At 23.2% G+C, this 14,275-nt stretch overlaps 6 protein-coding genes across 6 annotated transcripts; 3 read left to right on the forward strand and 3 right to left on the reverse strand.

Moving 5' to 3' along the window:
• Window positions 1-1,570: 1,570 nt before the first annotated feature.
• On the reverse strand, window positions 1,571-2,395 carry cand_022600 (transcription factor E2F dimerization partner domain-containing protein; the record flags this gene model as incomplete). The annotated part of the gene is made up of 1 exon (XM_067212490.1): window positions 1,571-2,395. One exon carries the CDS (start codon window positions 2,393-2,395, stop codon window positions 1,571-1,573), a length of 825 nt encoding a protein of 274 aa, XP_067068763.1.
• Window positions 2,396-2,899: 504 nt separating this feature from the next.
• On the forward strand, window positions 2,900-5,140 carry cand_022610 (uncharacterized protein; the record flags this gene model as incomplete). The annotated part of the gene is made up of 1 exon (XM_067212491.1): window positions 2,900-5,140. One exon carries the CDS (start codon window positions 2,900-2,902, stop codon window positions 5,138-5,140), a length of 2,241 nt encoding a protein of 746 aa, XP_067068764.1.
• Window positions 5,141-5,153: 13 nt separating this feature from the next.
• Window positions 5,154-6,068, reverse strand: cand_022620 (zinc C3HC4 type domain-containing protein; the record flags this gene model as incomplete). Its single annotated transcript, XM_067212492.1, has 1 exon — window positions 5,154-6,068. One exon carries the CDS (start codon window positions 6,066-6,068, stop codon window positions 5,154-5,156), a length of 915 nt encoding a protein of 304 aa, XP_067068765.1.
• A 1,012-nt stretch (window positions 6,069-7,080) lies between these two features.
• Window positions 7,081-8,538, forward strand: cand_022630 (vacuolar sorting protein 9 domain-containing protein; the record flags this gene model as incomplete). Its single annotated transcript, XM_067212493.1, has 1 exon — window positions 7,081-8,538. One exon carries the CDS (start codon window positions 7,081-7,083, stop codon window positions 8,536-8,538), a length of 1,458 nt encoding a protein of 485 aa, XP_067068766.1.
• Window positions 8,539-8,644: 106 nt separating this feature from the next.
• Window positions 8,645-10,234, reverse strand: cand_022640 (ELMO CED-12 family protein; the record flags this gene model as incomplete). The annotated part of the gene is made up of 1 exon (XM_067212494.1): window positions 8,645-10,234. One exon carries the CDS (start codon window positions 10,232-10,234, stop codon window positions 8,645-8,647), a length of 1,590 nt encoding a protein of 529 aa, XP_067068767.1.
• A 679-nt stretch (window positions 10,235-10,913) lies between these two features.
• Window positions 10,914-13,301, forward strand: cand_022650 (uncharacterized protein; the record flags this gene model as incomplete). Its single annotated transcript, XM_067212495.1, has 1 exon — window positions 10,914-13,301. One exon carries the CDS (start codon window positions 10,914-10,916, stop codon window positions 13,299-13,301), a length of 2,388 nt encoding a protein of 795 aa, XP_067068768.1.
• Window positions 13,302-14,275: the final 974 nt, after the last annotated feature.

A 14,275-nucleotide genomic window follows, 5' to 3' on the forward strand; every position in this document is an offset into this window, starting at 1 on the left:
TAATAGATACCATTAATGTGATAGTATTTAATACAAAATAAAAGTAGTTATCTTTATAATATAAGTAGTACATGTAGTGTATATATATATATTATGTTGTAAAGCCAAATAATGTAGTCAAATATGTCTATATTGCTAAACTATAAGAGTTAAATATAGTACTTAACGTTCAAGTACTTAACCTTTATTATAAATACTTCACAATAATTTTAATTATTCATTTAAGTACTTAATAAGTCAATGGTTTAACTCAAAAAATTATCAATGGTCATTTTCTTTTAAATTGCAAAAATTGATATTCAAACTTTTGGAATAACATCTAAAGTATTAGCTATTACTAATAAATATTTACGTCAAACAGAGACTTCCAAAGTAGTAAAATAGTGTAATTTATCCTAATAATAATTTACTGACAGGTTTTAAATATGTACTTTATTTGAGGTGTAAAAAAGAACTTTCATAAAATAATATTATAAGTATATGAAGTAATTGATACCTCTTAAATAACCAATATATTATTAGATACTAACATCTAAATGGTTATGAATTACAGAGTATAGGAAATAATTGAATGCTAATTACATATAGTACTAAATTCTTTTATTGCATGCCTTCAGTGTGTAAAAACCTAATAAAATTATCTGGAAATACTTGCTATAGATTTTAGAATATCCTTTTTATATTAACTAAAAAAAGTCTAGTTTCCATAATTTCTCATTTAAAGTTATAGTTGTATATGTCGGGGTATATTCTTAGAGTTCATCTTCTACAACTATTGTTTTTTAAGTTAATAAAGTGTTATCTTTTTATAATAAATTATTGCATTAATACGTGCTATTATTCAAAAAGATCTCACTAATTTAAATCCCCACTATTGAAGTGAATACAATATTCACTGTAAGATACAATATTATGTAGATATGGTCAATGAGGATAGCTTAGTAGACGTATTTATCTGAGATTTCTAGTTGAAGTGTAACTTTATATTTTAATATTCAATTTCCAGTGTATTGTGTAGTTTGTAAATCTATTGTTGCCATTTGAATTTGATTATATCTTCAATATGGGGATTAATAATAAAGTACTTAATTTTATCTTAATAATATTTATTTTGATTAAAGATATAATGTAGAATTCAAAATATTGAGATCCTATCCTCAGTTATTTTATTTAAAGTTCACTATTAAATTAAAATATTAAATTACTTCTTAAAGAACTTGCATTTAAAAAATTCAATATTGGTCTTGAAATCCACTATACTACTTATATTTAAGATTCTAGTAAACATGTTACTATAAGCTTTAAATTGATGCCCTATTCAAACATCAGTAAAGTACTGTATTCACTATTTCAAAAGGTATCCTCACCTTCAATAAGAACAAAAATATTTACTAATATATATACATACTTCAATCTACTTATTCAAAGTTTACATTAGAATTGTGAAATAAACTTCATATTTCTAGAATATAGTAATTTTTAAATCCAAAATATAGCCTTGATAAGTTGGATACTTCAGTTAATCAAGTTTTGTGACTTTTATCCCTTCAATACAAATTATAAAATATAACTATTCCTCTGGTATTGCAATATTAGGGTTATTTAAATGACTATGTAAATGAGGATGTTGTACAGGTTGTAATAATTGATTAACCCCTATATATTCTGCAGCAGCAACTATATCCTTATCATTACATGTAGATAGTCGTTGTCTAATAGTTTCTTGTAAAGCATTAACTTGAGCTTCAAAGGCAGTAAGATAAGCAATCTTGGCAGTTTCTACTTCTGCCCTAGCTTGTTCTTCAGATCTCAATTCATCAGGTCCACTTGATAGTCTGCCAGTATGATCCATACGCGATCTCTCAACTAATTGGTCAATTAATGGTCTCTCTGGATCTAATCCAGCCCAAATTAGGTTCTTACCAACTCCTACACTACGCCTAACAACTCCAATAGCTAATAATACATTTAATACATCATAAACTCTCCTTCGAATATTCTTTGCTTCTGGATTCTTGGATCTACCTGGTCCATCACCTAATTCCATATTTATTAGGTGCTCAGTCATTTCATGATAAGATGCTACCTTAATAGCGCTAACCTTTTCACATACTCTATGGCTGAACACTCCTAGTTTACACCTATTACGTAGTTGGCTAGGTGTATTCCCATAGTCACCAGTATTACCCAAGTGATGTGGTGGTATCATTGTTAGGTGTGGTAATGAAGAATGGTCACCAGGTACCAACTGTTCATTTGTATTTGCATTAGATGGATTTTGTGACATACTATACTGACCAGGGTGGTGTTCCATACCTCCTGATGCGGCTACAGGGTGTTGAACATATCCACCCGGTACAAATCCACCACTTCCTCCCAATGTAACACTATTCATATCTCTAGAAGATCTGTCTAAATGTATATTGATTCTTCGGTAGCTTTTTAAAAAATTCCTGTATTGTAAGTAGAGAAATTATACCAAATGATTTAACGTAGGGATCGGCGGCTAGCTACATTATTCTGTTGAGGATTACAGTATCAGTTGTATCGTGTTGTATACATTTATTAAGGAATACGTTAAATAGCACAATTTACCCGCTGGATACTGAGCGCCTTTTTTCGGGGTCATTTTGCCTTAGCTTGATAAAAGTTACGGAAAAAATAAGGAGATATTTGAGCTTGGATAAGCTACAATAAGGATGTAAATAAAGAGTTTTACCTAATGTATTTGGTTTATGGGGGATAATCGCACAGTTTTTTATATGATATCGTATTTGGATACTATCTAAGTATTTAGACAAATTTCTTAAAGACGGGTCCCGCTTTTACAATTGTTGCTACTTATGTTGTCAGTACGGCAAGTAATTGTCCTATATTGATCCCATTATTTTTATCTGAAATGAAGATCCACTTGTCCTCTGATGAGATAAATCTCCTTGTGTATAGATATCTAATTGAAAATGGTTTTGTACATACTGGATTTTGTTTTAATACAGAAGCCAATATACCAAAAAATCCCTTATTGTCATCCCAAATTGATAAAATACCACCAAATGCTCTGATTGCACTTCTTCAGAAGGCTTTACTTTATATATATTTGGAATATCATACAGCTGATGAATCAGGTGAAGAAATTCGATGTGAAGAACCTTTCTCACTTTTTAAGAAACACGAATGTTGGTGTAGACCTTTAGAACAAGAGAGTGATGTAGTTAGTGCATCACCATCAGCTACAGATTATAAAGATATTGAACTTCTTTCTATTAATGAAGATACATCTTCACCACTAAATAACAAGAACTCGGCACAAGCACCCCCTAATAAGAAGGGTAGAAGAAATACCAAGATTTCAGAAGTAAATATAAGAAGTGAGAAAAATTTATCAGAAATGGATCAATCACATAATGAGGTATCAAGAACAGAAGATTTAAATTTTGATGTTGATAATGGGGATACTTCTCATGCAAATAATGAACAATATCATGGTAATAGTATAAAAAAAATTTGTGAAGATTCTATTCATAGGGACACTAATATAAATACTTATAATATGGAATATTCTAGTGATAGAATATCAAATACTTTAGATGAGAGTGAAGATTTTAATAATGAATGTATAGATTCTTTTAAAATTCAAGAATATGTAAAAAGTGGACAGTATTTGGAATCAAATATAGTTTCTACAACTGATATAGATAAGTCAAATTGTGAGCCAAAATCTAAAAATGAGGCTAATGCACATTTATCTATTAATAAAGATAATTTGGATATTATTAAGGGTGATACTTGTGATAAAGAGATAGCTTTAATTAAGGTTAATACAGAATTACCACTTAATAACAATAATATCTGTATCAAATATAAAGATGATATTAATTATAAAGTGAGGGATGATAATTCCAACAATATGATAGATGTAATTTTAAGCAATAATACTTCTCTAGTAGAAAAATCATCTAATATTTGCCCCCTATCAGATATACCTCATTGTAAATTGACTAGGGGTAATAAAAAAAATATAATAAGGGAGGTACAATTTAGCAAAGATCCTAATGATTCTGATAAATTAGTTATTACATGGGAAAAGAGATGTCCGGAATTATGGGATCTTTCAAATATAGATAATTATATTACAACCAAATCTATGGATAACTCTGCAATATTATTATCTGTATATAAAAATTGTGACTATATAGCAGGAACTGTAGTATCAATGCACTATGAATATTTTGCAATTGGTTATGAGAATGGTGGTGTTACCATATTTTCATATCTTGGTAAGCACTTGTTTGATATACTTCCAGATAATGAACAATCACCAATTATATCTCTCCAGCTAAGTATATCTGGAACATTTTTAGCTATTGGGGATGCAACTGGATTAATTCGAATAGCTGAAATTAAAAAAGATCATTTAGAAAGTACTATTAATACACAAATTATATTTCAATATCGTCACAAATCAGCTGTATTTGGATTATGTTGGTGCTATGATGATAGATATCTACTATCAGGATGCCTAAACAAAGATATAACGCTCTGCAACTTAAATTCAAAAACTGTAAAGGTGTATTCTCAAAAAGGACAAATATTATCATTAAAACAAACATGTGGTAATCAAATACTTTGTATAATGGATGGTATATCTGATGTTCCTGTATTTGACATAATTAATTCAGAAGATCAGCCAAACTTACAATGTCTATTTACACTTGAACTAACACATTCTAATATTGGAGCTGATCATATTATACCTTATTTAATTGTATTTGCTGAATGTTGCACTATAGATAATCAAAATATATATATTGTAGCTACATCATCAACAATTTATTCACTTGATTCATGTGGTAAAATCTTATACTCACAAGTAATTGTTGAACAAAATGAAAATATTGCAATAGTATCCATTATTATATCTAAAGATAGATACCTTATTTATACAGGAACAAACGATGGCTGTATTATATGTTTAACATTACCAGATTTAAAAATTAAAACTAAAATGATTGAAAATACTGAATGTGAAAATACACAAGCAGGAGTTGGTACAATACGTACTAATCTAACTGGAACTCTACTTTTTCATGGTACTTTTCAAGGACCTGTTATTTATTTTCTAAATAATTTAATTAAATAATTATTCTTTTAACTTAATAAATATTCCTTATATTACATATAATAGATAAAGATATGCACTCTTGTGTAAATTTTGAATTGAATAGCTTATTATAGGCTAGTTTAATTGGTAAATTATATAGAGAATCTGATAAAACAGTCTTTCCATTTTCATATTCAGAACAAAATTCTAACATAACTTTATAATTTTCATTCATATTTTCTATCCTTAATTTTCCTTCTATATACTTGAGAATATACTTTATAGGGACATTTTTTGTTAATATCAATTCTAGGTTACCATTGTTAAATAAATATAATAAATCTGGATTTTCACATTTAAATTTAATCTTAACATTTATCTTTTCATTAGGATAATCTGATTTCATCTTATTATTGTTTGAAGATCTATTTGATATATATTTAGATTCACTATTTATAGACATTCTAGCTCCTGATAATCGACGATTATTCTCTATTACCATCTCTTCATGTTGTTTCTCAAACTCTGCTACTTTTGGAAATAAGCGTGATGCTACAGTATCCATTATACTATCACTTCGGAGAGATCTTCTAGAAGCAATATGTAGACGACATTGAGGACATTCTCTTAATCCAATTCGAACACACTTTTCAATGCATGAGTTACAAAAACGATGAAGACAATCTTTTACAACCATTGTACGACGTAATATTTTAAAACAAATAGAACAGTTAAAATCTGAATAAAGATCATTTTCCCCTAGAGTGGTTTTCTCATCTAAAATTGATTCATCTAATAAAAATTTATTACAATCTATTATTTCATCCTTTTTCCAAAGTTTTCTTGGAGGACATAAAATATCAAATAATTCTAACTCCTTAGGTACTATCACCTTTTCCAAAATACTTTCATATGTAGGATATATTGAAAAAAAATCTTTATCAGTTAGTTTGGGACCATCATTCATATTTAATATTATATTAAAGAGAACAATTTTAAGACTAAATCTAACATTCAATTTTGCGCTTAAATATATTTTATTTCTAGGATTTTTGAATTAGGGTTTCTATATAATTTACTTAGAAAAAGGGTTTACTCGGAAACTTTTATTAATCCAATAAAATACTTATTAAATTATTAATAATATCCTATACTATTTTAATTATATTTATTTAAGACTTTATTCTTATTAACACCATAGTTAAGATTATTTATTCATTTAAAGAAATCCACATATTTCTAGTATCTGTAAAATATAATTAAAATATATTAAAAATTAATAATATCTAATATATTAATTAGGAAGTAATATTATTTATAAATATTAACTAATTTAAATATTTGTATAGAATAATATATATTAATACAATTTATAAAAGGATGTATAAATATAAAATCCTATTATTTTTAAAAATATTAACTAAATGATCTTCTTTTTTTTTTTTTTTTATATTTTCAAAGTTAATAATTAGCTTTTTAAAATATTTTAATAAAGATAAATGTGAATTTTATATTATTAATATCTAACTTGAATAATATATTAATATAAAAAAAAGAAAATCAAAATATCAAATAAATAACAATATAAAATCCAAAATTATATTAAATAAAAAAATCTTATATATTATTAACTATTTTTTAAAATAAATATATTAACATTAAATTAAACAATATTACATTTAGAAAAAAAGACTACTAGCTTTAAATTTAAAAGTATAAGTTAGAAATATAATATATTACATTAAGTACAATAATTATCATCTCATTATATTAAAATTAAGATATATATGGGATATATTATTAAATAATGTTTTGAATTTAATATTGTATATTCGAAATTTATGAAATATGAATAAGATAGTGATGTCTAACTACTCAAATTTATGATTATACTAACCTTTAATCCGCCAAGGTAATTTTATAATATAAAGGAAATCTACTTGTTTACATATTTATTATCTTTTATTTATGTATGAATAATGGATAATTATGACGACACTAATAAGGTATTAAATGTAGAGGGTGTAATTAAAAATACATTGGATGATATTAATATTCAAGATAATAATAAGATTTCTGAGAAATTAGCCCCACAACAATACACTGATGAAATACATTTGAATAATAAAAATGGAGAGGTAGGGGATAAGTATTATAAGGAATGTGATAGTAATATTAATAATGAAATAATTTCACCAAAAGAAACTTATTCAAAAATACAAGTACAAGAAGATCTTTCAATTCCTCCTGGTAAACCACTTACAGCTTATAATCAATTTCTTGCATCATTAAAAGACTCATCATGTAGTGAAGTTGTACATTTAATAGCAAAATTTATTCAGAAATATCCTGAATTAGATTCAGATTTAATTCATATTATATATGGAGATAATGAAGATAATGAAATAATAAAAAACTTAGGACTAGATGAAAAAATTAATTTACAATTATTGAGTGATATACTAAACAAGTTTGTATTAGTTTGTAATAATTTATTATTACAAACTGAAATATATATGAAGAATGATTCTGAAGAAGAAAAGAATTATATAATAGAAGGTTTGGAAAAATTGATAACTTCAAAATTATATAATAAACTTATTAAAATAATATCACTAGAAAATAAGGATATAGATGAATATTTAAATATAAAATTAAAAAGATTGAAATCTTTTGTCCAACTAAATCATTTTGATGTATCTAAAATATATATGGATGTATTAAATACAGAAAATTCATGGCTTGATCTATGTAACAATGAACTTTATAAATTTGTTCGTGTAAAATCCCCTAGAGACAAAGTAATCCTAATTGTAAATGTTTGTAAAGTACTTCTTTCATATATGAATAATATAATTAATGAATGGAAAAATAAACAAAATGATAATAATAATTTTTATAAAGATATACCGGCTCCTCCAGCAGCTGATGATTTATTACCTCTACTTATATATAGCTTAATTCAAATTAATCCTCCAAATCTAAAAACTCATTTGGAATATACTAACCATTTTAGAAATCCTAATTTACTTATTTCAGAAGATTTATATTTTTATACTCACTTTTATTCTGCAGTTACATTTCTTGAAAAACTTGATGGTAAACAAATTCAATTAAATATAGATCCACATATATTTGAAATAAATTATTCTTCTAATATTGAAGAATATATGGAACAAAGTGATCAAGTAAAAGAAGTCATAACAAAAGGGAATAATTCAATTAATAATAATTCATATTCATATAAAAAAAATTCCAATTTTCCTCAAGATACAGATAATATAATTAAAAAGTTAGTTCTTTTCCCTTTACAATATGAAAAAATCTTAGATGTATCAGACTTAAAAGTGGGAGATATACCAAATTTATTTAATCAATATAAAGATTTATCTAGACTTTTAAATGAACTTAAAACTATATATAATAATATTCATTAGCTAATATAATAAACCTAAATAATTCAAAAATATTCCTATCTGCCCTTATAAATGAACAAATACATAATTTTGTAATAAATATATTCTCATAAGAAAATAAATAAATCTACATATTCTTTCCATCCTTAAGATTTTGGAAACTATTGTAATAAATATTATTAGGCTTCGGAAATTTTAAATTATCTTTGAATTTTTTAGCAATAAAAGGGAATTGTAAAACACTTTTTGGTTTCTGATTCATCCAAAAGTGATGAAACTTAAGAAAAATATATGAAAATAACTCACAAAATATAGTTATAGTATCTTTATTATTTTTAGCTGTATAAAAAAAGGGTATTATCCGTGAATCTCTCTGATTTAACCAATCACGTAACCATGAAGTAATATTAATACCAGTAACTGCAAATGAGTACCAATATTTAGAATTACTACATTCATCATGTATTAATTTAGATTCAGCACTATGAGCTAAACTAAAATATAATAAACATATTAGAGCTAAAATACCAACTCCTCTAAAATCACTTGAAGGATCACTTTGTTGAAAACCTAAAACTTCCCACTTTATTTGACTTTTATTAGGATAATAACATTCCCATAATTGATTAAGTAACATATTATGATCTTCTAAATTTAAAGAAAAATTTATTCTAGCTAAGTTATTGATAAAACTTCTTGATTTCGTAGCATATTGAATATATATCAGATTAAGCTTTAATTTCTTTCGAAAATTTATCCTATCTATAATTCGATCAAATTTGGAGGATATTATCAAATCAATACACTTATCCAAATATGAATCATCTACAATATAGATTAATAAATCTGAAATTGATATTAATTCATCTATATTAATATTACGAGATCTCACAATATACTTCTCAACTAAATAAGGATATAAAGGTTCACTGTTAATAATACGTTGAATTTCACAACTATTCCCAAAAATCTTCTTTATATATTTATCTAACTTTTTTAAGATAGATCTTTGTAAAGATTCCGCCTTAGGAACTATATAATATTGTTCAGGTAATGCAATAGATGCTCTAGTACCCATAATAGATGATTTTGTTGTTGATTTTATATTACTATCTTTTTCTTTAAATATTAATGGACTTGGATATGCTAAAATATTCTTCTTATTTAAATTATTAGAATTTATATTTGTATGTTTCATATTGCGACTTATTTTATTATTTTTATCAAGTGAATTATTATTAATGAAAACATTATCACCTTCATTATGTTTATCCTGATAATTCCAACTACAGATCATATCAATCATTTTTAAAGCAGGATGTTTTTTATCATATATTTTATTATCATCCGAATTTGAATTTATAGAGCTATCTTCAACTATATTGTGATATTCCTCATTATTCACTTCATTCAATATAGTTTCAATTGAATAAATATTTATACTAGAATTTGAAATATCCTGTTTATTATCATCATCATCATATATATTTATATCTTTATTCTCATTTATATCAGTCTCTTGTTTAATATTAAGTGGATGTTTATTAAAAGTTACATTAATATTTGTATTTCTTCCTTGTAAATATAAACATCTCCTATTACATAAGCTACAATGATATCTACATCCACAACGGCAAGAGAATGTTGTTAAATATTTCAAAATGTTATTAGCTCTTATATAATCTAAAATAATTACTTCATTTTGTTGACATGTCATTTTCAATTAAATATAAAATATTTTGTTCAGACTAGGCCACAAAAATATTATCTAAAGTTTCATTTTCTTGCTTTAAATATCCCCTCCCCCCCAATATTAATTTCGAGAAATTATAAGTTTCAATATATTTATTATAAAAAAATAAGGGAATATTAAACTCTTAGCTACAAAAAGAAAAATGTCCTCTTAATAGACTCCCCGCTTTCAGTACAACAGAAGATGTCTTAAAGATATAAAATTGAAGGGAATTATTCAAATATCTTATTAAATTTTTAATATTAAATAACCTTAATAGAAATAAGATAACTTTATGTAATGATTTCACTTTTTTTTTTATTCAGTTTATATATTAATATTATTTATATCTAAATATTACACTATTTAATTATTTAATGGAATACTCTGATTAAGTATATTTTCTTAATTTTCTTTTTATCTTCTATAATAACTTACAAAATTGTGCTAATTATTAAAATATAATAGGATATATATTTTAAAAAACAGATATTCTAAATAATTTGATAATCTTAATTAAAGTGTACAGTATATCCCCCCCTCCCTCTCCCAATACCCTTGCCTTTTTTATTGCTGCATAATAATAATACGTGGTAAAGACATGTGCTGCATGTATGATTAAGTCAAATTTTATTACTCTCAATAAAAACCAATTTAAAGAAAAATGAGTACTAAAAGAAAACAAAAGAATATTGAATATGAACGAAGTATAAGTAGTCAAGAAAGTGATGGGATCTTTAAAACTCCAATGAATACAAGATCAAGAAAAGGTTCTGTATCAAGTACTTATGTAACACCAAAAAAACTAATAAGGCAAAATTCCATAGTAAATAAACAAAATGATGAGAATAATAGTGGTCCAATATTAATTTTTGAGGGGTTAATATTCCCAATAGTATTATTTAATACTATGGGTATTTTTGTAGTATTATTGATATTAATTTGTATATCTTTATATGAATCTAATAATTGGTTAGATTTATTTACAGAATTTTCATCATATATTCATTCTTCTGAATCTCAATTAATAGAAACTGAAGTTGATCTTTCATTTGGAGAGGATGTTAAATTGGAAGTACAAGAAGCTTTTAATGAAATATATGGGGAAGGTAATAAAAGTATATATAAAGATGAATATGAAGATTTAGATGAATTATCATATATATTTGGAAATAGAAGATATTTTAATACTGAATCAAAAAATAATACTAATGAAAATTATTTGAATAATAATATTTTTTCATTAGAACAAGTAATAAATTTATCTATAAATAAAGAAAAATCAGAAATAAATAAAATACCTTATCCTTTAACTGAAATACAATTTTTTGATAATATTGATTTTCAAAAAGGAATTTCAAATTTTTTTTATAAAATAAAAAAAAATATATTTTCATATTTTCAAGAATTAGTTGATACAAATAAAGAATTAAAGTTTTTAATAAATGAAGAAGTTTATTATTTATTAGATTTTTCTCCAGAATATGAATTGTTATTACCAAAAAATTTAAAAAGTGATTTTCCTATATTTAATATTAATCGACAAGCTACTTTATCAAGTAAAGATTATCGCATAATTGATGATATTTGTGTTCAAATTTTGAAGAATCATAAAAGACTTATATGTTCAAAATTGGAAATTTTAGTAATATTAGCTATATATGAGAAATATAAATCTAGTAATGTAATATTATCAAAATATATACAATCATCTTATTTATTTATGTCTGATAAAAGACTAATTAATAATTTACCATATTTTACAGATGATCAGATGGTAATATTAAATATTTTATTCCCGGGTTTAACTAAGTCATATGAAAATTTAACAAATAAAATTTTTAAATTGATTTATAAGAAAATTAAAGAATTTGATAATATTAAAGATTCAGATCTATATGAAATTATTAGATGGGGAATTTCTTTAATTATTACACATTCTCTTGAAGATAAAAATGGTGAATTAGCATTTGTTCCACTTGCAACAATAATACCACATGTACATTTAAATAGTGGTAATAATGAATTTTTAATTCATATTCCAACAAATTCTTCATTTATATGGCATTTTTATGAAAGTCCAAATAATCAGAATATAAAAATACCATATATTATAAATGAATCTAAAAATCAAGAAAAATTACTTAAAAATAATACTAGTGAAAATAATGAAAAAAAAGAATTTCTTTTTAAAAATAGTATAAAAAATCAAATAAATACATTAAATGATAATGAAAATTTTATAAAACTTTATAGTTATTATGGTAAATTAAATAATATTAAATTTTTAATTCAATATGGATATATAATTCATAATAATATATATTCAACAACATGGTTTTTAAGAAAAATACCTTTTAATAATGAAAATACTAAAAATAATATGACACAAGTATTATATGGTGCTGATAAAATTATTTATAATTTAGAAAATGGAGTAGATTCATTACCAAATTGGTTATATAATGAAAAAGTTTTAAAAGGAAATGAAATGTCATATCATATATTTAATAAAAAGAAAATAGAAACTATTATATATAATAATATAAATAAAGATCCTGATATTATAAATAATAATCTTAAATGTGATTACTCAATATTTAATAATGGTGCTGGATTAGGTATTGGTACTTTAATATTTATTAATAATTATGCAAATATAATAGATCCAAAAGATTTCATTGGTGGAATAAATTTGAAAGTATATTTATGTTTACGTGAATTAATGTTTGGTCATATTGAATTATTTATTGAAAAAGAGAAATTAATCACTAATTTCATTTTAAATAATTGTGCTTCAAGAGTTCAACAACTTACTAAAATTAAAAATAATTTAATTAACAAATTTATGTATTATAAAAAAATTTTTTTTGAAAAAGATGATTTGACAATGTTTGATCAAATTAATATTGATTCTAAGAAAAAACAAGAAATTAGAATTAATATAATGATATTACATACAGTACTTGAAGAATTATATTCAATGAATATATGTTTAAAATATTTTAGAAAATTAAATATATATCTTAAAAAAAAAAAAGAAATCTTATAAATTATTTTAAATAGATAAAATTTATTTCATATATTTATAAAATCAATTATTCCAATATTAACTTTTTTTTAAATTATTATTATATTTTGGATAAAATATATAATTAAATAGTATTCTAATTTCATAATAAAATTTCTTTTTTTTCCTCTTTTTTATTAATATTCCATATTGTTGTAAATTTAAGTTTCTTATTAAAAATATTATATTATATAATAACTAAATATTCTTTAACTTTTACAAATTCTTATAGAGCTATCTCATAATTATTAATTTTTTAATACTATTATTGTAATGCTTATACTTAATAAAATATATATATTTAACATCTATAATATTAAAGAAGAAAAAAAAAATTTAAATAAAGTATAGTTAGTATTTAATAATAATTAGTTATAATATTAAAAATAACCAATATTTATTAATAGTATTAGCTTGTATTACTATCTAAAAATATTTCACTTACTATTATATATATTTTATTATTCAATATAAATAATTTTATATTTAAAAAAAAAAAAAAAAGAAATTATTAGAATTTAAAGTATAGATATTACAAAATAAGATCCCAATTAAATAAGAAATTAAAGAAAGTCTACAAGAATCCTATTAATTTGAAATTACTGAAACTTTAATTTTATGATTACTAACTTAATATAAATTATTGATTATATTATAATTAAATTATTTAGTATCTTATACTTTATTAATATCTTTAATTCTATATATTTGTATATGCAAAATTTTTCAAAATAACCCTAATACTTATCTTAAGGTTATTATAAAAGTTAGAATATTTTCTATATAAATATTTAAGAGAAAGACAAGTTAGAAATAATCAAATTTATCTTTATTATTAATATAATTAAATATATAACTATTTTTATTTATGTTTAGGGTTTTATCTATAATAGAAACTCTAAATTTATTAATATAATAGAAATATCTATATACTTAATTATATTAATAATAAAGAT

Source organism: Cryptosporidium andersoni, assembly GCF_001865355.1.
Source record: "Cryptosporidium andersoni isolate 30847 chromosome Unknown contig_17, whole genome shotgun sequence".
Classification (NCBI taxonomy): domain Eukaryota; phylum Apicomplexa; class Conoidasida; order Eucoccidiorida; family Cryptosporidiidae; genus Cryptosporidium; species Cryptosporidium andersoni.